We start from the raw sequence: 25,902 nt of genomic DNA, 5'->3' as shown, positions 1-25,902 counted from the left end.
TGTATGTACCTCGGGACACCTGAAGGAGACAATCAGCAAAAGCTATGGCACGTCAAAGTACTACACAGCAAACAATTTATGAATCAATGTAAGTAAGCACACAATTTGTTTTTAGGTATTGGGCCAGATGTCTGCTTTTCTTGTCTATTAGCAAACTCAAAGATATCTGGGAGGTGCAACATGAGACAGCTGCTGGATAAGAGATCACACTTCTGCACAATACTGATGTGGAGACAGCATGCACGGTGACTGGCTAACTTGGTTTGAGAAAATCACAACTAGGCGTGCAGCTAAAGTTGCTGTCAGATTAAACAGAGAGGCATTGTTCCAGCAGGACGAGAGACATGGACGTTTATGCAATGCCTGGATAACAGGAGAAACAAAAGTCCAACCATTCAACTACTGTTAGAGGTAATTATCAACTTTATAAAAGTTATGCCAACAGAAAATAGGCATAAACAGCTTTCAAGATTCTGAATACTGTCACGGCCAGAATGCCATTGGAGCTGGGGAAGAAATGCAATTGGTGTTTGACCTTTGGGAGCAAAAAAAGGAGCCTTTTATTTCAAGGTGCAAGAACACATCAATTAGGGCGTGGTTGTTCGTTTCTATATTTTATTGACATTGCACAACAAGGTTAGCATGTACATGACACAGACCAAGCAAGAGGAGCTAATGGCTCAAATAAATGCTAAAAAAAAATAGCTAACGTTAATAAACTAGCTAGTGTTAGTTCTCTGACGCCCAGTGACCAAAACCGTCAATTTAGTTTAACTGGGATTAACTTCTTGCTCCAAAAGTAACGTTAATAAGTTTTAATGAAGCCATGTTAGCTAACAGAACCAATCTTTTGTTTTAATAAAAACACTCGACCCGCCAGAACCCACCGCCTCCTGAGCCTACAGACCACGGTGACATTAGCTTCTCGCTTTAGCTAACGTTACTACCTAGCTAACGTAAACTGCTAGCCCGTTTGTTGTCACTCGTAGTACTATTAGTAAAGTCACAGCTTACGTTACCGGTGTTGCCAACTTACCTGTATGAGCATCCAAAATGACGGAAGGTGAGCGGGGGTAAAATTACATTTCCTGCAAAAACGTGTGGTGCACTAGTGTCCAATTAACATCAAACTTAAAATGATAGTTTTAAACAAGTCTAACTAGACAAAATTTTAGACATAGAATTGCCCACAGCAAATATTAACTTATTTACAAATGCAACGGCAATAATCAACATCAATAGCCAGATTATGTGTGGTTATGTGTTTAGGAAAAGCTACAAAAAAGTTACAAATTCTAGTCAAATATTCAATGTACAGTAGCCTACAGTGTATTGTTATATTTTGCAACTAAGACCCGTGTTAGGATCCAGTTGGACTATTTCAGGGGAAATAAATGAGATCTTTCTTTCTACAGAAAGATGTACCGGCTACAGCAGACACTCCTGATGCTCCTGCTTCTGGTAAGACCTTCTATGCAGTGTAGATACCATGTGAAGAGAAAAGATATGCGTTTGAATGTTGTGTGCCTGAAATACATGCAATTCAAGTGTTGGTGAACTTGGTCAGTAGATGGCACCAACGTCCCTTATTTTGAGAGTCCTCACTCAGACACCCATGATGCTCATATAGGCAGGTTAAGTTTTCCTGTAGAAGTACCATTAACACAGTTCAAAGTCAGGTCAATAGGAGGTGACAAGGACAACGAGTTTTCTGTCATGTTTTACGTGTCTGAGGTGACAGGATGTTACTTTTTTCTCTCCAGTTAAACCTTATTTCAAAGCCAGACCTCATTTGTAACTAAAATAATCTCCTGTATCCTTAGCGGTTGGTCGTAGGTCATCAGTCACCCCTAGCATCCTTCATTTAACCATATGATCATACGATTATGAGCCACACTTATGTTGCACTTCCGATGCTAATTAAACCCGTCCAATCATTTGACTGCGGACGGATGAAGTGGCTGCTGTAGTCATGGCAGGGGATCCTTCATTCTGTGTCCTCACGCTGTGTCCGATTCCAGCAGTTAGTAGACAATCTCTGGAGGCTTTAGCCCATCAGTTGTGGCCCTCTAAACCGGGTATTTAAGGGGCTTACAGGGGGTTAAACCCCCAAGATTGGAGCCCTCAACCGCCCGTTTGAGAGATTACGCTCTTCAGTCTCCCATTTTCACCTCTCTGTCTTGGTGGAACAGCAGGAAGTGTGGAGGGTGGTCATTAGAGAGAGAGAGACATGCCTCAGCTTGACATCTCAGGAGGGAGGAAGTGGTGATAAATGAGTTTGGTGAAGCTCGATTAAGTAGAACATTGCCACATGCTGGGCAGCTGAATTCTAAGGAACTTGTGTATATGATTTTGGTAAAAAATATATCTCCAAGTAATTCAGAAACCCCTAAATAGGGTAGCATATGGATTGAGCAGGAAAAGGAATACGTTACAGTGTGCATGCATACATGAAACGTGGAGTGGCCAAATATCTGCACAGCGCCGGTCAGAGCAAGAACTTTATGCTCCATTTCTCCCGGGTGGAGATGTGAGGAGTGGAAGTAAGCCGTGCTGCATCTTTAATGAGAGTCTGCCATCTTCAGTGCCACTATCAGTCCCGCCAGTGCCTTCTTCGTCCTCACCTGCATGGCACTCCCAGGGTCAGACAGAAAATAGAAATGCCGCTAAACCTCACGGACACATTCAAGAATCTGAATGTCACCGCACACCCTCCTTAAAAAGCAGATATAGCATTTACAGTAGCGCCAGGTTCAGGTGCCGATCCCTGGCAGCGAGAAATCACACTTCATAAAACCCTGTCAAGCAGAGTCCTTGGTCTGTTTATGATGAGCCTGTTTCCGCAGCGGCATTTCATCGATCGCTTTAATGGTTTTCATAGACTCTTCATTAGCCTGTTACAGCAGGCGATCAATACGACATTATCACATGCATGATTGAACCAAGCACCAGGCATCCGCTCCAGGGCACATTGGTTTAAACAGTCACGATTAATGTCACGATGGCCCACCACATACTTGCACTGGCAAGATTATGTTACTTTGCCAATAACTTAGACTGATGAGACTAATTTGCTGAGTGCATGTTATTGACTTGTTAGTAATATCATCTACCCACAAAATTGACAGACACAGATTTATTGTGATCAGCCCCCCGGTCAGAATGAGCTACCAAAGAAGTAATATGTGTTGTGTGTTGAGACAGCCAAACATCTGTTACCTAATGCGATGGGACCGTAGATGGTCACTAGAAGGTGAGAGGATTGGTTCTAATACCCCAAGGTACCCATTTGTCAATTGCAGGCCATATACTCACTCTAAATGTCCTAAATTGAGTAGTATCATCACACAATATGTTTCATTAACTTGACATATACAATAGAAAAACAATCATTTCATTCCTCCAGCTACAAATGAATTAGAATGAAATAAAACATGCTTTTAATAATGTATTCAGGCAGTTTCTCTTTGTATGCAAGTCTTTGTGTGTGTGTGTAAGCGTGGGTGAACTGAAAAGTTACCGCCATTGCGTCTTATTTCACCCTCCATTCTCTCCCCGAGGGAGCGTCCTCCGCTGTTCACAAAACAAAGTACTGTTGTGCACATAGGTGGAAAAATTTGTTTAACCCATTCACCCCTGGGGATTTCCTCACTGTCTGTGTTCATTGAACTTGGATGGGATCTAAACACCTCCTTTGAGATCGTGCACACAGGCCCGTGCACCGGGGTCAGACCGGGGCCCTTGTGTATGTGCATGTGCATGGGTGAGTGTGCCGAGTTGGGTTTGGATAGAGTGACTTGCTTTGTACGTGACCAGTCGGCCACATCCATCACAATAGGCAGAAAAAGGGGGTGACCACCTTTTGACAGAGCATTTTATCTCAGTGAGATCATAGCAGTTGTCTGTTAGTGGCATGTGGCCTGCTGTCATGAGAGTTTGAACTGAGTGCAGAGAAACATGGTTTAGTGTCACCCTATTTACCTTTTCCATTCAGTTGCCTCTTTAGATAATCATAGGCAATCCAGCACAGTGGTGCATTCCTAACCACGCCGAACCCCCAGTGCATTGTTGCTCTTTTGCCCCCCCCCCCCTTTTTTTTTTTTATCCCCATCTCTACTCTAAACTGACCATTACATGTTTGTGAAAAGTGTTTTTGGTGCCTCCGACCTCTTATGCCAGTACCCCACCCCACCCAACCATGCTAAATGTGAGGCAGAGCCAGGCACATAGAGGGAGGGGGGGGGGGGAGTGAGGGGGAGAAGGGGGGGCGGGGTTAAGAGAAATGGAGGGAAGGGTTGATGAAAACAACAGATCACTGCTCCCTAATCCTTTTGTGTCGACGGTGTTAATCCATCCCAGCCCCCCACCCGACCCGCTCACTCACCCTCCCTCAGCCGTGCTTCAGCACCATATACCAGGCGCTCCCGTCACATAAACAACCGACAGCGCGACTGAAACCAATACTCGCCCCCCCAGACAGTCAGGCAGAAGTACACGACAGCCGCAGTAGCACCCCCCCCCTCCCCGACGACCACGCTACTCAGGCTCAACTCTGTCCCTGCTTTCATCCTGTTCATCTCTGTGGCCACTGGGAACAAGTCTCTATTCTGCATAGCTTGCTTTGTTTGTCTATGCAAACACATTTAAAAAAAAAAAAATCTTGCATCAGTATGTCAATGTGTGTGTGTGTGTGTGTGTGTGTGTGTGTGTGTGTGTGTGTGTGTGTGTGTGTGTATTGGAGATTGCAAAGTGTTGTTTTCCCTTTTTTTGTGTGTGTTTTGCTTTCGTGCGTTTGCTCCTCTTTGTTTTGGCTACTGAACATGCAATGCACTTGAGAGCAACACGGTGTGTTCGCTGCAAGTGTTTTTTTTTGTGTCGTGGTCTTGTTTACGAGCTGTAGGAGCGAGGGGAGGGGGGAGCGGGGTGTCGGGGAGGGGGGAGCGCAGTGGTTGCCAGGGGAAGAGGAGGTTGTGTCTAATGAGGTCACGCCCTGGCAACCCAGTGACTCCTCCCACTCAGCCCCTCAACCACTACTACCTCTACCATCTCTCCACTTGGCCCCCTCTGAGTGTACCCACCCACTCAACCCCCCTTCACCCTCTGACAGAGAGCGAGAGAGAGAGCTCTCCGTGGTGCTGAAAGCAGAAAAACACATTCAGGCTCCAGTTACAGTGCAGCTGCAAAAGGGAAGGCAGGCGAGACACATGAGATAAAAAAAAAACAAAAAAAGCAGAAAAAAACGACCAACTGGAGAAATGAACTCGGGCATATGAAGATGAGTTAAAAGGCACACAGGAAGATAAATAGGAGTGTAGGCAAAGGAAGGAGAGAGAGGGAGAGAGGATGACACTCTGGTAGAAGGTGGCTACAGTAAGCAGTGGGCGTGTTCTTGTTGTTGTGATCTATAGCTGGGAAGCCCGGTGTCATCCTGCTTAAGCACAGACCGACTGTACAGACCTGTGTGGACGAGCAGGGCAGAGGGAGCCGGCAGGGAATGCCATATGCGCACCGCTCTGTGTCACATCGCTCTCAACCTCCAGGGCACTGTGGAGCGGGATTCCTTCCACCTGTGCAAGACATTTTGTGCGTTCGGACATATCAAAAGCAGAAGGAGAGACATTCTGGGGAAAAAAGCACCGGAAAGACTGTGAGCGCCTGGTCTGCAGCTGCAAGAGGAGTTTTCACTGCTTCGAGAGTGCTAGTGTGAATTTGTGTCATGCTTGCGGGTGCGGTCTGTTGCTGCGCCGCGTCTTCCTTCTGTCTCTAGCATGTGCAGATGCGTGGAGCGGTGAAGCTGGCACCTGGCAAGGAGTTCATCACCATCTGGACTGGAGGGCTCGCATCTCCCTTTTCTGCCCAGGGGAGGGAGCGTTGGGCCGGGCACCCGATGGCCCAGCTCCCCTCTAGCCCACAGCCTTATCCCGGGTCACAGTGACTCCTTCTAGCAAGTCAATCAGGTGGACCATACAATGGATGCAAGTGTATGTGGATTTAAGTGGAATAGTGCATGGGTGCTCCAGCATAGGTCAGAGTTCACAACCGTGCACCGGACTCATCAGGGGAACACAGAAGACACGTTGGTCCACAAACCAGCAGGGACACAGCCCCATTGTGAGTATACATCGCAACGCTTGCTTTTACACAACAACGACCCGTAAACACACAAAGATGTATGCCAGCAAATCCTCATGCTATACACATCACTGCATGCAAAAGGGGCGCTTTCTCTACTCACATTCACATAAAATTCCCAAACGCCCCAAAATGCCAAGTGTTGCACCTGTTTGTGTCTGCCTGGGTTTCCAGCTTAACCTTTACTTGGTCCACTGTACAGCATTAGGTGTGTGTGTGTGTGTGTGTGTGTGTGTGTGTGTGTGTGTGTGTGTGTATGTGTGTTTGTGCACGAGCGCCCACGCATGTTGTCACCAGACTATTGGCCTTGCAATCTTTTTGACATTGTGTCTCTGGAATATCCATGCTGCCCTTCTTCTATGACATGGTTGCCTGGAAACAGAAACGGTGTGCCACATTCATTTACTCTTAAAGCAAAGTGCTCCTCGATGTTACAGCGGTTGCAGCCCATGTCAGCTGGGGGGGGGGCAAAGGGAGAGAGAAGAGGTGAGATGCCTAAAAGTGCATAAAGTCAAGAGGGAAAGTGAGAATGGAGAGGGAAATAAAATAAAAAGCTTTGGTGAGGAAAATGGGTTGCTCAGTTGACAGGCTTCAGAGAGATTAGCGAATGAATAGCATTTTACATCGATGAGTTATTGGAGGACAATCCAATGTGAAAGGCTTGGTTGGTAAAAACAGTGTGATAAACAAGCTGATTCTAGTGCAGAGTGCTGCTGCAGGCTTACAGGGATTAGGCGGGCAGGCTTAATTCAGCTCAAACACTGTTTGAACTGTGCTTTCCTATTGCTGCACCCTTAACACATCTAACCGGTTGCACCTCGTTTCCCTTCAGAAACCAAAGATTTATTTCCTTTGTGCAGCTTCAGATCTCCGGCTGTGCCTGTGTATCAGAGATAAGAAAGAAAAAAAATCTCGACACCAGGAAACTGTGCCCTAGTTTGAACTCTGCTCCAAGATGGTGATTCCATCTGTTCTGCCGGCTCTTATGTGCCCTCTACGAGGTACAAACCTATGCTAAGGAGTGTGGAGAATGCGCTGTAGGGAGTGGAAGATAAACCCGGTGACCTAGGCGCCATGCTGGACTCATTGACAGACACAAGTTAGAGGGACAACTGATGATGTCTGGCTAGTCACTCTGTTGGCCCTGCAATCTCCATCTGGCAACCCCCCCCCCCCCCCTTCGTTGCCCTTGCCTCCCTACACACAAACATATATCCAGTTATCGCAAGCACCCTCCCCCTCCCCCTCTCCACGCACACTCACACTCAGTGCTTCTCTCACACGTAAACAAGCATGAGTCTTAGGCTGATCTGGAAAACATTGACCTACATAAAAGCATGCAGTGTCTTCTTCCCTCGCTCCACTGGCCTCTCCAAATTCACATTTGACTGTTGCACACACTGCACATGCTGCGTTGCAAGCAGTTGCACAGGTTTTCCGGCAAATGTGTAATGTACATGCATGTTTTGGCTGCGCCACGCTCTGTTCGGATCTTAAGTGGCTGCAGACACATTATTCACATTTACGAAGGAGTGGATCATGATTGCGCCAATGTGGATGTTTCATTGAGGAGGCTTTTTCTCACAGAAACATTCACACCCTTCCTTATGACAATGATGCCGTCAGTAATAGTCTTTTTACGGAATCAAAAGGCAGCAGGGACTAATTTTAGATCTTAAAACATAGGACTGACGATGATGTCCGCATATGCATCACAGTCTAGTGAGAGTGGTTCTTTTAATCTGTGCGGGTGGTCCCAGGAGTGCTAGATTTTCACATCTGAGCCCAGCACACGACTGCAACAGCAGAGGATGAAAGCCCCTTTTTTCAGTTTCATTCAGACGCTCACTTGGTTAAAGCCAGTGATTTCAGCCAGAAAAACGTGCAAACACAACTGAGAAAATGAACAGCCGCTACCGATCCACGGCCAATAACAAGACGGGATCTGAAGGTGATGAGTAGCTGTAGATAGTGAGTCATTTCACTGTTTGCATATTTACATGTGCATGTGAGCTTTTGTGTGTGAAAGTGTATTTATATATGTATGTACACAATAAACAATAGAGAAAGCTGTTGCAAACCCTCTCGGGAAAACATTTTTACTTTTGCGGACACATGATGCAAGAGTATGATTCTTTCATAGGCGATGAACTCCACGGCAACAGTCAGGGGCATTAAAAACAACAGCAGCATCACACAAACTCAATTGTGTGATGTTAGTATAGTGCTGATGCAATCCTACTCCGTCGGTTTTCCTCTCACTAAGGCTGACTTTGAGAAAGTAAGGTTAAGAGAGTGATTGCTGACATAACGGCATGCTTTTTTTTTTTACATTCAGACCATACTCATGTATGATGCCCTAGTAGTCCATATTACAAGTAGTATTACGTGTGTATATCTACTTAAGGCAAACAACTATTGCTAACATTTTCAATGAATGTCTTTATCAGAATGCTGTGGAAACACTTGAAGAATGATGAGCTCCAAAGAAGAGGAAACTCTCCGTTTTTTCCAGTATGTTGAGGAGAATGGGCTGAGAGCCTACAACGGCCTGGTAGCTCAGAACTTGGACCACGCCAGGAATGAGAGAAATAGGACATTCCTGCAGGAGAAAAACGACAAGAAGAGAAAACAGGAGGAAGCCATACGGAGGTAGGAAGAAAACAAACTGATAAAAGTGCTACACAAAAAAGAAATCAGACTCCTTGACAAAGGTTGTGTTAGATATCCGTCAGATATTTAGGAGATATCCTGTAAAATACATAGCTGCAGCTCACCAGTGGGATTCCGCTCTGTGAACGCAGGAACGTCACTGGGTTCACTTCAGGAAGAGGTTGTAAGGAATTGGGACAAGTGGCCAGAGGGTCCCTGTGGCAATGGCAGGTTGCTATATTTTGGGGGTTGCCAGTGTGGACTGACGCACCCCATGATCTTTAGAGGATAATTAATTTTTCACTTTTAGACTTGTCCTTGGATGGAGGTTGTCGCTGCTCCATTTTTGAGACGGAGAGCGTTTAGAATTAGGAAAGGGCTGGGATGGGCTGTGACATAGAAGTGTGTTAGGATGGGAACGCGACATGTGACATTACATCTGGTTATGCTGCTGCGATTTAAGTAAACCTAACTATCCTGTTTTAGGAAGAACATATTTCCGACCATGTGGTAAGAAGACAAGAAGTTGATGTAACACCCTATATAGTTTGAGGAAATTAGTCCCATGTGCCAATGCACCCTGTTTCACATGTTGTGATGAGCAAGCAGTTACAGCTGTGTGCAGCAACACCACTGTGTGTGTGTGTGTGTGTGTGTGTGTGTGTGTGTGTGTGTGTGTGTGTGTGTGTGTGGCATGCCGAAACTTGAGCGAATAAGAGGCACACACTCGCAACGTGACTAACATGTGGACTCGGCATGCTTGTGTTGTGGGGTAGAATAAGGAGCACTGAGTCACAGAGTCATTGGGAGGATAGCGGGACATCGCAGAAGGGGTTTGGAATGTGTTTGTGGGAAGGACGTGGACATCCGTGTTGCTTTGTTCCTCTCCAAAAACTTGTGAGCAGTATGAAATAACACCCCAAATCACTCTGTTGAATGCTTTTTAAATATTGTTTTGTTTATACATTTTTCAGTGGTTAACAGTGATTTGACCTTCGCTTGCAGAGCAATGAACGTGAGTTCTTAATCTGCTGGTTGTTTTTGTGCTCTAACATGGCATAATAGCCCTTTTAATTACATTTTAGGACTGATGACATATGAACAGGTAGAATTTTCAGGAATTTTATCTGAGAGAACACCCATGAAGTAGTAGAGAAACACTTTGTTCACCGCTTTGTGAACAAATAATGAATCTAATGATGATCAGTGTGCAGTGGAGAGGCTTATGGGAAATGCTGTCCAGTGTTGTCATGGATTCTAAAACATCATCTCCGTACTGTCACACACAGTACAAAGTGTTTTAGCAGTGATGTGGTTTTGAGGGCTGTGCATTGTGGTTCTTCTTCACTGGTTTATTCAGGAACACTTTGAACCCTGTCATATTTCTGTCAGTGGGTCCCAAGATTCAAAAAAGAGCGGTTTCTCTGCTGCCACCGTGAGTTTCCGTCCGTAGACAGTGCATTGTAGAGTATACGTACTGTATATCACTCAAAGCTGAGTTAGAACTCAACAGTATCCCTCAGGAATGAGATAGAAAGCTGAGTTAGAGTAAAACTCCAAAATCTATTTCTTTCATCACTTGCCAGCAAAAGGTCCGCTTCCGTCGTCATTAGCAGTCTAATGCAGGCCTGCAATTGGTAAACTGGACAGGGAGACATCGGAGGAAAGTGGCATCTACTGTCCTGCTTCCACTGTCTCTCAGCTGTTGCCAAAAGCTAAAATATTAATACACAGTCACTGGAGGAACAGTCTAAAAAAATAACTGGATTTTTCATGAGGCCTATAAGTAGGTCAATGAGACGACCCATTTTTACAGTAACTGACTGGGAGTGAGAGAGTGTGTGAGGATTCATGTGTGCATGTGCGTGCACGGGCACGTGAAAATATCATGTATTAGTTTGTGAGAGGGTTAGAACAAATGGCTGCTGTGATTGTGTGAGGGTGAAAGAGCTTGTTAGAGCAAATGTGTTTAAGAGTGTGTGTGTGTGTGTGTGTGTGGGGGGGGTAGAAAAAAAAAAAACCTGTTAGAGAGAGATTAAGTGTGAGCTCAGTTGCAGGAGATGTGTTCTGCCTGGTGACAGCTGGAACAGCCATAGGCCAATCAGATCTGCACGTTAGGTTTGAGTGAGGCGGGCCTTCCTGCCTGCTGCTATCTCACTCTGGGTTTTCTGTTATTGTATTTCATCAGCAGACGTCCACAAATTTGCTTAAACGTGCAAGCGTATTCCTGAACACATACACACACAGACACGAACCACACACCTAAATTTACTTATATTTACATATGCTTGCAAATTCTAAACGACTGCTTTCTCTTTGTGCACACATGGGCGTATTCACAGATAGACATCTTTTTTTATTTTTTTCTCCACCCTCAAGATCTCCTTTATTGTTTGTTTGTTTCTGTGACGTTGTTCGTCCTGTCGCATGGTGTCACAGTGAGACAGAGAGAAAGAGCTGCCCAACAACACCTCAACTCCAACTGGTCCAAGTGCACCTGTGGTCTGTCCTCTAGCCAATCACTGGGCAAATATCCTATAAATAATCCAGTCTCACCCACCTACCAACACACACAATCCATGAATTTGGGACCTGCATGCATGCTGTCACAGCAGATGCACACACCAAAAACACATGAGAGGAAGTGACTGTTGACACCTGTGGCTGAATGCCCTGGAAGATTTTTTTTACTTAGATCTTAATTGGAAAAAAACATTTGCTACATAAAAAATGGCATTAATAACATCAAAACATGACAAACAAAAACTGTTTAGGAAGTACATTTACAAAGTCTTTTTTTACATATTGTGTCTTGTATATTGTCCATTGTCCCCAATTTTGTTCCAATCTGCTTCTCATAGTCCCAAAATGTGTCAGTTTTTCCCACAAATTTAATGTGGGATAAATGCCTTTGTCAGTGATGCCACCTTTCCCCAATTCCTGGTAATAGCTTTTTTGCTTGCTAGTAGCAATATTTTAACCAGATATCTATTACTTCCCATCACACTTTCTTCAGAGAAATTACAGAGATAAAGCACTAAATAAGGATCTTATAGCCCAGTATTTGTTGAAGCACTTTTCATACAATTTACCAAAACATTGGGAATGTCTGTGCAATTGCTTATTTTTCATTTTAGGTTTAGATCAGATTTTTCTCTCAGATTTTGAAACTCCAGTTCTCCTTCTTTTTCCAAAACACACCAAACTGCTATTCCTTTTGCTGCCCATTGCTTAAATCATATCATGGTCATATTGATCTGGTTTGATATACTATTGTAAGCTAAGATATTAATGAATACACTGGCAAACGGGACTCTACGTGTTGAAGCAGCCACCTTTCTCTTGTGTATTTAAACAAATTGTGATGTGGTAAGATGTGCACATGATGCGCAGGATTGCTTTGTTATTATTTATGTCCGCCGGTATTTGGTTTTGTGTCTGGTTTCTATGGGTACCCTGTTGCTAGGCAAAGTTAAGCCCCTGACCAATGAACCCACCCTACCAAGCACCTTCTGTTCAGCAGCTGGCCGGGGGGGAGTCAGAGTCAGCAAAGTCACACACTGAGGGGGTCACAAAGACACACATGCATACACTCCCACGTGCGTGCACACACTCACACAGGACAGGGATTTGTGAAGCCACACATGCAAATTCATGCCATTTGTTTAAACATTTAAATCCCATTCACATTGAGCTCAGTTGGGGCTCTGATATTAGAATAGTTAAACACATCAGCTGCAGATATCAAGTGGGTATAGATAGCATAGTTGTCACGTCTTTTGTACACAAACAAAGTCAGATCTTGAGCTGATTTACTCTGAGACACAGAAACACACTCATACACACTCACACACACGCAGCCCTCCTTTTCCCCATTACCACACAACACTCAGACATCATTAACGCTCCATTCGGGCCAATCATCCATTTATAGGGATTGATCGTGTACTGGCCGAGGGGGGTGGGGGTGTGTGTGTGTGTGTGTGTGTGGGGGGGGGGGGGGGGGGGGGGGGGGCTTCCATGGTGTATTGTTGTGTGAGCAGCGTCGGTCACATCCAGGGTTAAACTCAAATCAATGCTTTGCCCTGAAAGAGACCCTGTTTTTAGTTGCACTGACATGCCGGATGTTGTTAAGTTAGCGCTCACACCGTTTGAGCCACGAGCACAGAATGAAATGCACATACACACGCAACATGGAGACATGCCATGATGAGTCTGTGTGTCAGGGTATGGCATGTGTTGTTTTTGCTGTCTTCTGACAAGAACAGCTTCCAGGGGATGATGTTTCTACAGTGTTGCCTCAGAAACTTAATATTTAGTAAAATGTAGATGTTGGCAACTTTTGTGTTTATTATTCATATTTACAAATATATTTCTGTCCCCTTGACCCTGTCTCTGTCCTGTCTACCCTCTCTCTCCCTCTCTTTTTCTCTCTCTCCCTCTCTCTCGCTTCCTGTTTTCAGGACAGGTGAGGACATTGCGACCGAAGGCAAGCACTTACGCATGGGCTCCATTACAATGCCGGACCCCCAGGAACGCATGCCCATGCCCCACCCGCATGCCCTCGCCTGTGGGCAGGGCTTCTCCGTGCGCTCCCAGTCCCTCCACTCTGTCGGCGGTGGGAGCAGTGGGGGCGGAGGAGAGGAGGAGGTAGGAAGCCCGACCTCTAGGAAGCAGCCCCCACCCAAGCCCAGGAGGGACCCGGCCACCAAGCTGAGCATGTCGTCTGAGGCGGTGGACCACAGTCCCACGTCCACCTGCCGTGGGGAGAGATGTGACGGTGAGCGGTGGTGGCACTTTACACCAAACTGCTGCGCTATATATAGCTGCTCTCTGCAGTGCCCTCCTCAACACTGCTCCTCCTACAGTGACATGACATCTAGCTATTCACTGCATACTTCACTCTGAGTACCATTGTGGCAAATTGATGTTAAAAAGGAGCTCTTGAGTACGATAGAGTTAAACCAAAGTTAACACATTTGTGGCGCACTACACGACAATAAAAAAAAAAATTGATAACCTGCAGTTCAATGTGCTACATTAAAAGAGTCTGACAAGATTTGTGCTGCACCACTCTGACTTGTCTGGACACGGTTTGCCTATTGTGCAAGAAACAAATCCTTCCTTTGTGTATTTGAATAACAGTGGACCAATCTACACATATTCCAGAATAATTAAATACACAAGCTAGAGCAATTGTGAATGCCATTTGAAATGTTGGAAGATCATGGATAATGTGTAACTTTATTGGACTTTTCATAGTGCTCTTTTACTTCCTGTTACTGCCAGATAAACAAATATACATATTTGCCTTCGTCCCACAGATAAATCACATCGTATGTAATCATCAGGTGTTATATGTCTGCTGTCTTTCACTCACTAGGTTTTCCAGGCTTTTTGAATACTGTCAGTTTCTCTTCTCTGAGAGGAATGTCCTGATTATCATTAATGTAGTAACACGTTCTGCGTATTAAGTCAAAGCTCTAGTAACTTCATTCAAGAAGTTGGTGGTGGTCACACGGTCTGTCAGGTATCACAAAACGACAGACAAGAACCCAATAGCACGACACAGAAAACAGTTCAGGTGTAGAAACCGGGTTTAATAACCAGCAGATGTCAAACCAGGTAGTAATCCGCGTGGCAAACAAATCCAGTGGGAGCAGGCAAAAGGGAAGGTCCAAAGTCCAAAAAGGCAGGTCAATACACGAATAATCAGGATCAGAATCGGAATGACAGGTTGCTGGATAGCAAGGGAAACACACTAGACAATCTGGCAGAGAACTGAGGGAAATGGGCCGGTACATATACACTGAGGGGCTGATTGCTGATGAGGAGCAGGTGAGTATGGAGGTGGGGCAGGCCAGGTGAAATGAAATCAGCAATTAGTGCAGAGCGGGGGGGAGTGGCAGATTCTGAAATGACATGAGAGTTAGTGTGGCAAAACAGGAGACAGACAAATGAAAAACTAAAGCCTGGCTGAAGTTGTGACACGGTCAGTTGTCCAAGCTGTTCTCATTGCACATAAAGAAGGCAGAAGTGTCTTGACAGTTTTTTGACCTCATTTAAAACGGACTTACTTACTTATGTATATCTTCAAGGCAAATTATTACCAATAAAGGCCAAACAATTTTCCCTCCAGTTAAAACTGCTGAGGCCAACATTTAGAGATGCCTTGATCAAAATCCAGAAGAATCAGCCTGCAGCAAGTCAGTTTTCTGAAGCAAAATAAACAAACACAATATGCCCGTTTGGCCATGGATGAAACAGAGGGCATAATTATAGTACATCAGCTCAGTGTAAAAGCTTTAATGAATAGGACCGAAATTAATTGAGCAAAAGTAATGTTTCCCTCAACGAGCCGCAGATACAACCACTGCTGTAGCAGACGCACATAGCTCAATAGTTTTATTGAAGACAGGACATGTGCTGAGCACTGAGAAAAACTCACAAGCATTGCAAAATCAAACTGACATTTAGAATAAAATAATAGTCTTGGAGGCAGGTGACTCTGATTTAGAGGTTGCAGGAACCTTTGACTCCATTTCATTTTGGATGCTTCGTTGCCAATGTGATGCTTAGGGAGTCCGCCCAGCCTGGCTCAGATTGGTGGGGATCTCTCTATGTGCACACAGATCTTCCTGGGCACCACGGCAACCATCCCACAGAAACAAGACCCCCTGCAGCCCAGCCAATCACACAATCGCTGAGCGGCTCGAGCCAATGGGGCTCCAGAGATGCTGAAGTGTGAGGCTGCGGAGCCAATCGGAGTGAGAGTGTGGGGGTGTCCCTGGCCGAGGGGAGGGTTGCGTGCTCGGTAGCTGGCGCTGTAGCGGGAAGGGGAGGAGCTTGTCAGAGTAGAATTCATTCAGGAGGAGCGATTGACCTAGATTCGTTTTTTTCCCCAGGAGGAGAGGGAGAGGGAGGGGGTTTGCGGGTAAACACATCCGCTGCAGGGGGGAGGGGGAGAAGAGGGAGCAATAGAGAGATGGAGAGGAGAAGGGACAGGGAGTAGGAGATGTTTGGAGCGACGGATTCATCGTCGGTGCTGAAACAGATCTGGAGATCCACCGTGCAAACCTGTTAGTGTAATAATGCATTTGGTAAATCAAAAGTGGCAATGCTTCACTACTGTGTGCACACACCGATTGATGCACATGCATACAGAGAGAAAGGGAGAGAGTACACAAGAATGTGAAGATGTCAGTCAAATTGAACACATCCGGTTTGAACCAAATCTTCTATTAACACCGTATTAATGGTAATGAGGGCACAACGGAACCAGAAGGCCTGTTAATTTGGCATCATCAACATCAACCTGGATACGTTACAAAGTTTTGTTTCACCTCCTAGATTTTCTTGACATCTTTCATTGTTTTCTCTTTAGTGATATTCTCAATTTAAATAACAGACTCTAATCTACCTATATATTTCTCTCCATCTAATTCCCTGCAACATGTCCTGCAAAGCTATACATTCACATGCAACAGAAAACAGACACCTACATAGTTAGACTCCTGTTTTCTGGAAGGATTGACTTTAGTTTGTGTGTTAAAATGTGTACATGCCTGTCCTAATTTCCTGCTCTGAATGTGTAGGCATGTGCGACGCGTGCGTGCGTTCATGTAGGGATGGTGGTGAGTCATTCACTTACAGGAAGTGCGTGTGTTTGGGCCATCTGGCATATGAATTATTGAAGGTGTAAAATCTGCAGTTTTAAGATTTCCGACATGGTCCGGCTGTTAACCACACTTATCTCTCCTTGCCTATCAGAGAAAGTCACGCTCCTATCCAAACATCGCGACGTCTGACCTAGAAATACACTGTTAGCAACTCAGTTGTAAAGCGCGCTGCCTGCTGTGAGTAAACTAGCATTAGGACCGCACTGTACTATCAAGTCGACGTGAACACTGTACCATCGGCCTCACTGCACCACATCTAAAGAGATTCACTCCGCAATGCTACGTCACCACTATCAGAGAGAAGTTCCACAGTGTGTGTGACCCAAATACGATGCTCGCATACTGCTCCACTGCCGTATATGTGACCTAGAAACGTGCATATGCCTCAACTATTCCCACATATCTGACTCAAGATATTGCTCTCAGCTATATACACATTGACCCACATCCAACCCACAAATCTGCAGCAAGCTGTATGTTAATGATAAGGATTCACTCGTGTACAATAGCTGTGTAGAAAGTTAGCAACAGAAGAGTAATGTGGAAACAGTGTGTTGTCATGTTTCATTCCATAACAAAATGTTAGTCAGAATGATGACAAGGTGCCACGATAGCTCACCTGGTGGACCGGGCTCCCCATGTACTAAAGCCTTACTGCAGCTTTCTCCCACCTACTTTCGGCTGTTCTGTACTAAACGCAAAAAAAGCCCCAAAAATAATCTTAGAAATAGAATGGCACACAATTGTAATTAATAGCAAACAATGAATATACAGTAAATGGACTGTACTTGTAGAGCACTTCTCTAGTCTTTCCGACCTTGTCATCATTCACCCACTGATGGTAAGGGCTAAGTGACACCTGCCATCAGATTCTATCACATTCATACACTGTAGGCACAGCTACAGGAATTTGGGGGTTAAATGTCTCGCTCATTGACCAGCAGAGCCAGGGATCGAACCACCGATCCTCTGATTGAAAGACGATCCTGCGCTCCACTTAGCCACAGTCACCCACACAGTGCTTTTCGTTGTCAAGTATTGCTTGTGAATGTGAGTCTTTCCAATGGATTTGTGTTTTGACCTTCTCTCTCTGTCCTCTAGCAGCTCAAGGATGTAGTGAGGACTGCAGGAGGGTGCCGCCTCCTAAACCTAAGAGGAACCCCAACACACAGCTGAGCGTCTCCTTCGATGAGTCCTACATCAAGAGCCACGCGGGCAGCGGGGTTTGCCCCTCCAGACCCCTCCACCACGTCACCTCCCCCTGCGAGCGCAATGCCTCGCCTCCGCAGAGTGACGAGAGCCCGACGGACGACTGTGAAGACGAACCTGTCTACATCGAGATGGGCGGGATCGACGTCAGCCCGCGGGAACCCTTGAAGAGTGAGGACGAGGAGCCGGGAGAGTCCGTGTACGAGGAGATGAAGTACCCAGCTCTGGACGATATGGAGTACCGCACCGACCCTGTCGGGTGTCGCTCCGCGTGCCCCACCCCGGCACCCTATGACCCTGAACCTCTCAGCCGCTGCTCCACCCCACGAAACATTCCGCTATGTGACATTCCTGCACCCTTCCCCAATTTACTCACCCATCGGCCTCCGCTGCTGGTGTTCCCACCGGCGCCGGCCCAGTGTTCGCCGAACTCAGACGAGTCTCCCCTCACCCCTCTCGACGTAACCAAACTGCCCATGCTGGAGAACCAGTCCTACAGCAAATCTCCAACATCCTCCAGCGAGCCACCTTCCTCTGCACACATCCGCAGGGAGCTCACTGCCACCCCGACCCTCACCGTCTCCGGCCGCTCCTCTGCGCCTCCTCTGCCCTGTACCCTCTACAAATCCTCCTCCTCATCCTCCTATCAGCGCAGCCATTCCGCTTGCCCGTCGCCAGTCAGCATGGGCCGCTGTCTCACCCCTCTCAGCCTCATGCGTACGCCTCCCTTCGACGCTCCCATGCCATTCCCCGGTGGTCTGCCGCGGAGTGCCTCCGCCACCCCTCACGGCAAAGGCTCGCCACCTCAAGATGCCGTGGGCCGACTCCATGGATCCATGCAGAATGTGTCGACAGGGCGTTCACGGACACCCACCAGCCCGCTGGACGAACTCACCAACCTCTTCACGACAGGCAGGAACATGCTGAAGAAAAATGCCAGCGGCAGGAAGTCTAAAGAGCCCGGAGAGAGTGAGTCATTTTACACATTTGTCTCCTCATTTTGGAACGTAGCTCAAGCAAAGGGCACAAACAATTGTGCCCGTGTTTATTTATGTCTCTTTGATCCTGGAAGCGTGTTGACAGCTTATAACTGCATCTTCTTTTTATGAATCTTACCCTGGCCTGTATGTTTCGTAAGAGGGCCTAGTTAAGAGAATTGATGAGAAAACAACCCCAGCAACACTAGAGAGGAGCTCCAAAGTCTCCGAATAACAATCGGGAGAGCAGGAGTAACATCCCAGAGTGTTTATGGACGGCGTGGAAGGTGTCAGTGTCTAAATGCTTTGGCTGCAGTAAACTCTGGAGCGAACACGAATAAGTAGTCTTCAGTTCCCTAATCAGTGTAATTCATCCCTGTTTTGCGTTCACATGTTTAACCCTGCCAAATTAGGATGCTGTGCAGAGAATGCACCACTTATACTGTACCATGCATGACGTCCATGGCGCTCTGTGCAGCCATCCATTAATCTAGGCCCAGCTAGCCAAGTCTGATACAGATCGTATGATTTAATCTAAGGGGATTAGAGACTAAAGCGGACAGCAGGTCCCTCAAACCTACTCATGGCATTAGGCCATCAGGCAGCGTTACTTTTAAATATGTAAACAACATGTTTAAATACAGATAGCCATGCCACACTCAAAACTACGCCAAAATGAATGCAAGGCAAACATTATTTGCTTGTTGTGACATAAGTGCACAAGTTGCTAAAAGTTTACAAAAATATGTAGAAACCCACTCATGCTAACTTTATCATACGATCAGTCACAAATGAACGTTCTCATTCATAATGCAACTGTTTATGTTAAAATAACCATGTTAAATATTTTGAAAATGAATGTATATTAATAAAAGGTATATGACTGCAGGCATTAAACAAAACTAAATAAGCAAGAGGGTGTTTTCATAATGCATGAAGTATAGTGAAGTATAATGTAGTTTATATATATATTATATTTGATAACAAATACATTTATATGAAGCATGTAACGCTTTATAGTAATTTAACCCTATAGTTGACATATAACTCTTCAGAGCTGAGCTATACAATGTGAAAGAATTTTAAAAACGAAAAAACTGAATTGCACAGAGCACCGTGGACGTCATTCAAGCGTATTTTGAACATAAATCATGAAAGAACTACAAAGAGTCCACACATCCATCCTCACTCAACGCTCTAAGCAACTACAACATAGCAACAGTGGAAGGAGGAGAAATCCCTGTTTCTTATTTGCAGATTCCCTCCTCATGGGTAATGCAACCAATCACAGCTCAGGGCACGCCGGCCTACAACCGAGCAATAAGCAATGGGATAGCTATGGCTCTGAACTCAAATCTGCACCTGATCAGAGGATTTCAGATTCTCTTTTCTGTCCAATCAGCACATACTCTAGTCACGATTGAGCCAATCAGGGAGCTGTGGCAGCTGTGCAGATGGGGATGGTGGAAGCTGAGGCAATTTATGATGTCTTGCTATTTTGACTTCTTCCAGTTGGTGTGCATGTGCCAATTAGTGCACATTTGTTGTTTAATCCTGTGCTTTCCGTGCACTGTCTTGATTATACTGTATCTGTCGAATTACTGTCTTACATTAAGTTATGGCTAGATTGTAAATGGACTCATTTAAGTCTCAGTGATGTCTAACCAATGAGCACATTGACAGTATTTTGTTCTCGAGCCCCATGTGGTTTGTAAACAGTTTGCATATGCTTTCTATACATATATACTTATATATATACATATATATATATAAGGGTGGGATGTGCTCGCAGGTCTTTTACATTTTTAATTTCTTAATTTCGACACCTGTGTTCAACCACCACATGGGGCTAAAGGACTGACAGGTTGTTTGTGTTGCTCTGTGACTGGCTGCGAGCACACATGGTGTAATGAGCATACAAACTTAGAACAATGAATGGAGGCTGATTTTCTTTTCTCTTCCTTACTGAGGCAAAAGAAGCAGCAACAGCTAGTCTGACCCACTTCCCAACTGGTTAATCGCCACACTCCCTCTCACACACGCACTAAAAAGCCATGTATGACACGCATAACATGAGGGATGGGCATGATGAGGGAGAATTGTGCATGGTGCTGTATGTTAAAGCCCATATAGAAACCATATAGAGGCACAGCCCACATGGAAATCAATCATGCACATATGTTTTTATTTGTGCAGTGATGATCTATAATGTCTTTATTGAGGCTTGAATTGGTGACACATACGGCTCTAAATTAACAATTTTAATGCACACAGACTGAAATATGTGTATGCTAAAGAAGAGTCAGAACAAACAATCTGGTCTGTGCAAAACAATTAAACACAGAGACATCCAATGGTAGTGGTAAATGTTTTAAAATATGTTTCATGTATGTAACCATGGTTATTTTATGGTACTGTTGTGTATTATTTTGTAGATTTTGCGGGTGAGAAAAAAATACAATGAAAAAATGAAATTAATAAATAAATAAATGTAATTTGAATTGATTGAACTGAAAAACAATGTAGAATAGATAATGATAGTGTGTATTATAATATACCAAGACGATTGCAACTCTAATGCCTGTCAGCCCACATATTGACTCATCTAACTCCATCATTCACTGCAGCTTCCTCAGTGCAGTGAGTAGTGAGTGACACCTAGAGGATATATGATGGTAGTGCAGAAACTTGAAACAGAAAAACTGCATTTTCTGCATATTTTCCCCTGAAAATATGTAATTCACACATGCATTTAAACAATTTATTTTGAGTAATTCCAGTAAATTATCAATTGCAGCAGAATAAGCTTGGATGGTACAAACATGTAAGTGTTTTTTTTCTTTTCTTTTACAGCCGAGTCCAAAAGCAAGTCTCACAGCGAGTCCAAGCGTGAGGGCAAGGAGCGCCACAGCCACGGTCACAGCAAGGACTCCAAGCGAGACTCCAAGGATCGCCATAGCAAAGAGTCTTCTCACCGGAGAGACAAAGACAAAGACAGAGACAAAGACAAAGACAGAGAGAAAGACAGAGTAAAAGACAGAGACAAAGACAAAGACAGAGTAAAAGACAAAGACAGAGACAAAGACAGAGTAAAAGACAAAGACAGAGACAAAGATAAAGAAAGACGGAGCAGCAATGTAGAGCCCCTTCCAAACAGACGCAACAGTAAAGACCGTACTTATAGCAGTGCAGATGCGCCACCTGTTCACAGGGATAGCAGGGACCAGAGCTGCAGCAGTGTAGAGCCCATCCCATTGATAAGAAGAGACTCCAAGGACAGAGGGCTTAGCAATGGTGATCTGATGCTAAGGAGAGACAGCAAAGATCGAGGCGGGGGACATGGAATGGAGCCTTTGTTGAGACTGGACAGCAAAGACAGGCTGCTAGATCAGCCACCTGAGCTGTTACAAAGACAAGACAGCAAGGAAAGGGCAAGAAACGGTGTAGACGGTCGACACGAAAGCAGAGAGAGACTGCTGGATCAACCACCTGAGCTCCTACCGCGACAGGATAGCAAAGAGAGAACCAGGAACGGCGTGGACTCAAAGCACGAAGGCAGAGACAGGCCACCTGAGCTTCTCCCCCGATCAGAGGGAAAAGACAGAGCTAGAACCGGAGCAGAATTTAGACACGACAGCAAAGACCACCGTCCTGATCTGTTACCCCAACAGGATGTCAAAGAGAGAGCAAGGAATGACGTGGAACATAGACACGAAGGTAGAATAGACCAGCCACCTGAGATACTTCCCCGACAAGAAACATCCAGAAACAGCAACAGCAAGGACAGGGTTGGCCACGGCTCTGAATCGAAGCATGAGGGGAGAGATCGGAGCTGCCACAACGGCGGAGATCTCCCTCCTCCTCCTCTGCCCAGACAGGACAGTAAAGATCTTAGGAGAACTGGACTCGAGGTGAGACGGGACAGCAAAGACAGAAGTCTGAACGGCTCGGAGCAGCATCATTATGATGCCAAAACAACCAAGAGCCCCTCTGCGATGGAGTACAGGTGTGACAGTAAAGAACGAGGACACAGATCAGATGGCACGCCCAGACGAGATAACCGAGCAAATCACAGCACGGACCAATCAAAAGCACAAGAGAGGAACGGCAGCACAGTGTCAGGGCAGCATTCATCCACCACGACGCCCACTCACCACGGGAGATCATCAGGTAGCCCGCCAATGACCACGGGAACGGGAAATGGTGAGGGTTAAAACATCACATTCATAGGAAAAATCTAGAATTGATCATATGTCCTTTGTATGTGGGGCAAAAAGTATTGTGTCAGACGTGTGGTTTCTCCTCCCTTTGCAGATCTGAAAGTAGCACCTAAGTATAGCCGCTCACCTTCTATGCCCGCTAACCCCTCCCCAATGGGAACACCACAAAGGAAAGCAGCAGAGACACATCACAGTCAGGTATGCAGATTTGTTTGTTTTTCTTCACTTATATGTTTAGCCCGTTACCGCCCCTGAAAATATATTTCCTCAGTCAATTTCGTACTCCAAGTAATAATGGAGTCCTATAAACCCACAAGGTCGAACAGTTCTCAATTTCACCAGACATTTCTGTAATTGCTGTTCTCACTGGCTGGGAAGATTTACGAAAAAGTGATGTCCTTGTGTGCACCAATTAGGATTTATTTGCTCATTTAGTCATGAATAAATATTTCATGTTATAGAGAAATACCTATTTTAGGGGCTTTAACGTGCACAACTAACTTTGAAGTCAAGCTGTATTGGCTTCACTTAATGCGTGGACTCTGCCCCTTAGATGCCCCAGATGCCGTGGATCTGTGGAGACACCACCATGCTGGACCAGATCGAGAGAAAACGCACCCTCTGCAAGGAGATCCGCTCCAGGCAACATCCACACCTGCAGAGATCTCTGGAGAGGCCTCCTCCTCCGGACAGGAACGAGGAGAGGCACCAGGAGCGGAGTCAGTGCAAGCAAGAAAGTGCACCTGTCCTCCCGGGCTGGGGGAAAAGCAGCGGGGCCAAAAAGATTCGACCTCCCCCTTACCCTACACAGAAAACCGTATTCTGGGACACGGCCATCTGAGAGTAACCACACACTTGCACCTCCCTGCCACGCAACCCCCCCCCCCAGTTACCCACTCCCTCTTTCCTCTGAGCTGTGCTGATTCTTCCCAGCGACACCAAGGGCATCAGGACAGCCAATAAGAGCACTAGGGGGATGATATTCGCTGATGTCAAAGGACAATGGTGGTTACCATAGCAATATTTCTGCTCGTTCAGGTTGTCATGTTTTCTTATCATCACTGGTGATATTTGATATTTTTCTATTTCCTGTGACTGGATTCTTGTAATATAATTAGTAGTATAGATATTTGATGAATAGATATTTTCTAAATGAGATGGGGATTAAAAAGCAGCTTAAATGATGTATAGTAGATGTAGATGCAATCTAATGTTGGTTTTTTATTTAAATTTTGTTTCGGTTATTTTACATTTCAAAGCATAATCTATCAATACTTGTACTGTAGTAGCATAATTTTCTTATGCCCAACTGTTTGTTTTTTTTGTGCGCAAAAGCACTAAACTGAATGGACTATTCAATTCTGTCTATATATACTTTACATTTTCACTGTTGTATTGTAAGTTGAGGGGTTTAACGTCTTCATGCTTTAGATCCCAGCGCCCTCCATGCCTGGTCCAGTACAGTATGTTCTAGAATGTACAACAGTTGATCCTAGAACAGAAACAGGAAACATTTGTGTGCTTCAGTTTGTATATTACAGTAAGAAGCGGTGCAGTCACTACGTCGAAGCCTTTTGAAGTGGTCGAATCGTTTTATAGGAAAACCTGCTGGCCGGCATGTTGCGAAGAAAGTGTGAAACGCGGTTTTCTAGGACACTATGAGGGTGGGTTGGGTGAGGTAGTAAATTAGATCATACATTAACAGTATAATTTCCAAAACCAGCCAAAGCCTGTTAAAGCGAGATAAGGGTGTGGTTGCACTTTGGATGGTTGGTTATTTGAAACGGGGTTGGTGGCAATAGCTGGCGAGTAGTAGTGCCCTTACTTTGCCAGGCACACTGCAAGCACCACGACACAGTGTAAATACTTGATGCCAACGACCAGCCCATACAATCAACACCTGAGCTTTTAGAACATTTCTTGATTTTACCGCAGATTATAATAGCCATATGCACTTGCTTAAGAAATAAACTTTCAAGATTATGCTTATATATATATTTTTGAAAATGTTTAAAAAAAAAAAAGATAGCTGTGCCATGCAAGTTTTTAATTTATTGGCGGGGAGGTAAAGCCTCAGGAGGCTGGCTGTGTGCGACATGCAGTCATCCGCGATTGGTTGTCTCTCACAAAATTCCCAATTCAATTGGCTGGCAACCATTTTCGAGATCAAAACGTTTAAGGACCTATAACATGGCAACAGCTCTACCCAGTCAAGCAGACAGGGGTTGCACAACGGCCTGCAAATCTTTGAGGCTTTGTAAAAAAAAAAAGAAAAAAAGAAAGAATCTGCACTACCCATCATATTCCATCACATTTAATCAGACTGATTACATACATGTCCCTCTTCCTCCCGCTCTCTCCCTCTACCTCAACCTCCTTCTTACATCATCTAAATGTGTTCTCTTCAGCACATTAAAATGCAATGTCGACATTGCCAAAATAGTGTGGGTTTGACAAAATGAGCTAGCCCTCAGAGTGCAAGTGCAGTACCCCCTCACTGGTGAGAATCAATGCTACAGAGGTCCCTCTGTGTTGTACCTGTATGTGTGTGTGAGGGAGAGAGCTGTGTGTGTGTGTGTGTGTGTGTGTGTGTGTGTGTGTGTGTGTGTGTGTGTGCGCGCGCGTGTGTGTTTGTCTCTGTGTGCCAAGATACACTGTATGCAAGTTGAATCTTTAAAAATGATTGTTTTAAGACATTCACTTTGCCCTACCCATGATGTTGGTGGGTGGAGGTTGGAAATGTAATAATGATGATGTACAATCTTCTTGTGTGTATAAAACGTGCACTGTGAAAAGGTAGAGAGAGCACCGCACCGTCAGAGTCCTCTGTCTTATTGCACTGAGTGTCCTCTTGTTTTGCGTAATAAAAAAGAAAAGGAAAAAACAATGTTTGAGGAAAAAAGTACTGTATTCTGATTGTCACTTGGGTTCTGTTGAGAGAAATAAATAAATATGAACTTGAAACCCGCTATGGAAAACTGTATCCTGTTGAAATTATTCATTCACTCCCATCTTGGGATTTTGGCATGTCGG

The 25,902-nt window shown here is 45.1% G+C and overlaps 1 protein-coding gene across 2 annotated transcripts; it reads left to right on the top strand.

Moving 5' to 3' along the window:
• The first annotated feature begins 5,053 nt into the window (after positions 1-5,053).
• On the top strand, positions 5,054-25,868 carry nyap2b (neuronal tyrosine-phosphorylated phosphoinositide-3-kinase adaptor 2b). Of its 2 annotated transcripts, XM_068701727.1 has the most exons (7): positions 5,054-6,111; positions 8,583-8,784; positions 13,248-13,564; positions 17,568-18,641; positions 21,503-22,852; positions 22,964-23,067; positions 23,423-25,868. In XM_068701727.1, exons 2-7 carry the CDS (start codon positions 8,606-8,608, stop codon positions 23,708-23,710), a joined length of 3,312 nt encoding a protein of 1,103 aa, XP_068557828.1. In that variant the 5' UTR covers positions 5,054-6,111; positions 8,583-8,605; the 3' UTR covers positions 23,711-25,868. The 2 variants fall into 2 exon arrangements, with proteins under 2 accessions (XP_068557828.1, XP_068557829.1); XM_068701728.1 differs by lacking the exon at positions 5,054-6,111 and having other exon boundaries at positions 8,614-8,784; positions 13,253-13,564.
• The last annotated feature ends 34 nt before the right edge of the window (positions 25,869-25,902 follow it).

This window comes from Cebidichthys violaceus, unplaced genomic scaffold (genome assembly GCF_023349555.1).
Source record: "Cebidichthys violaceus isolate CVI_PGR_0920_01 unplaced genomic scaffold, fCebVio1.0.p SCAF_8, whole genome shotgun sequence".
NCBI classification, from domain to species: Eukaryota; Metazoa; Chordata; class Actinopteri; order Perciformes; family Stichaeidae; genus Cebidichthys; species Cebidichthys violaceus.
Note: the sequence above shows the minus strand (reverse complement) of the source record. Positions and strands in the feature narration are given on the sequence as shown.

Coding starts and splice junctions, on each gene's coding strand:
- nyap2b (XM_068701727.1), top strand. CDS start 8,606: ATGATGAGCTCCAAAGAAGAGGAAACTCTCCGTTTTTTCCAGTATGTT. Junction 8,785..13,247: donor CAGGAGGAAGCCATACGGAG/GTAGGAAGAAAA, acceptor TCCTGTTTTCAG/GACAGGTGAGGACATTGCGA. Junction 13,565..17,567: donor CCGTGGGGAGAGATGTGACG/GTGAGCGGTGGT, acceptor GTCCTCTAGCAG/CTCAAGGATGTAGTGAGGAC.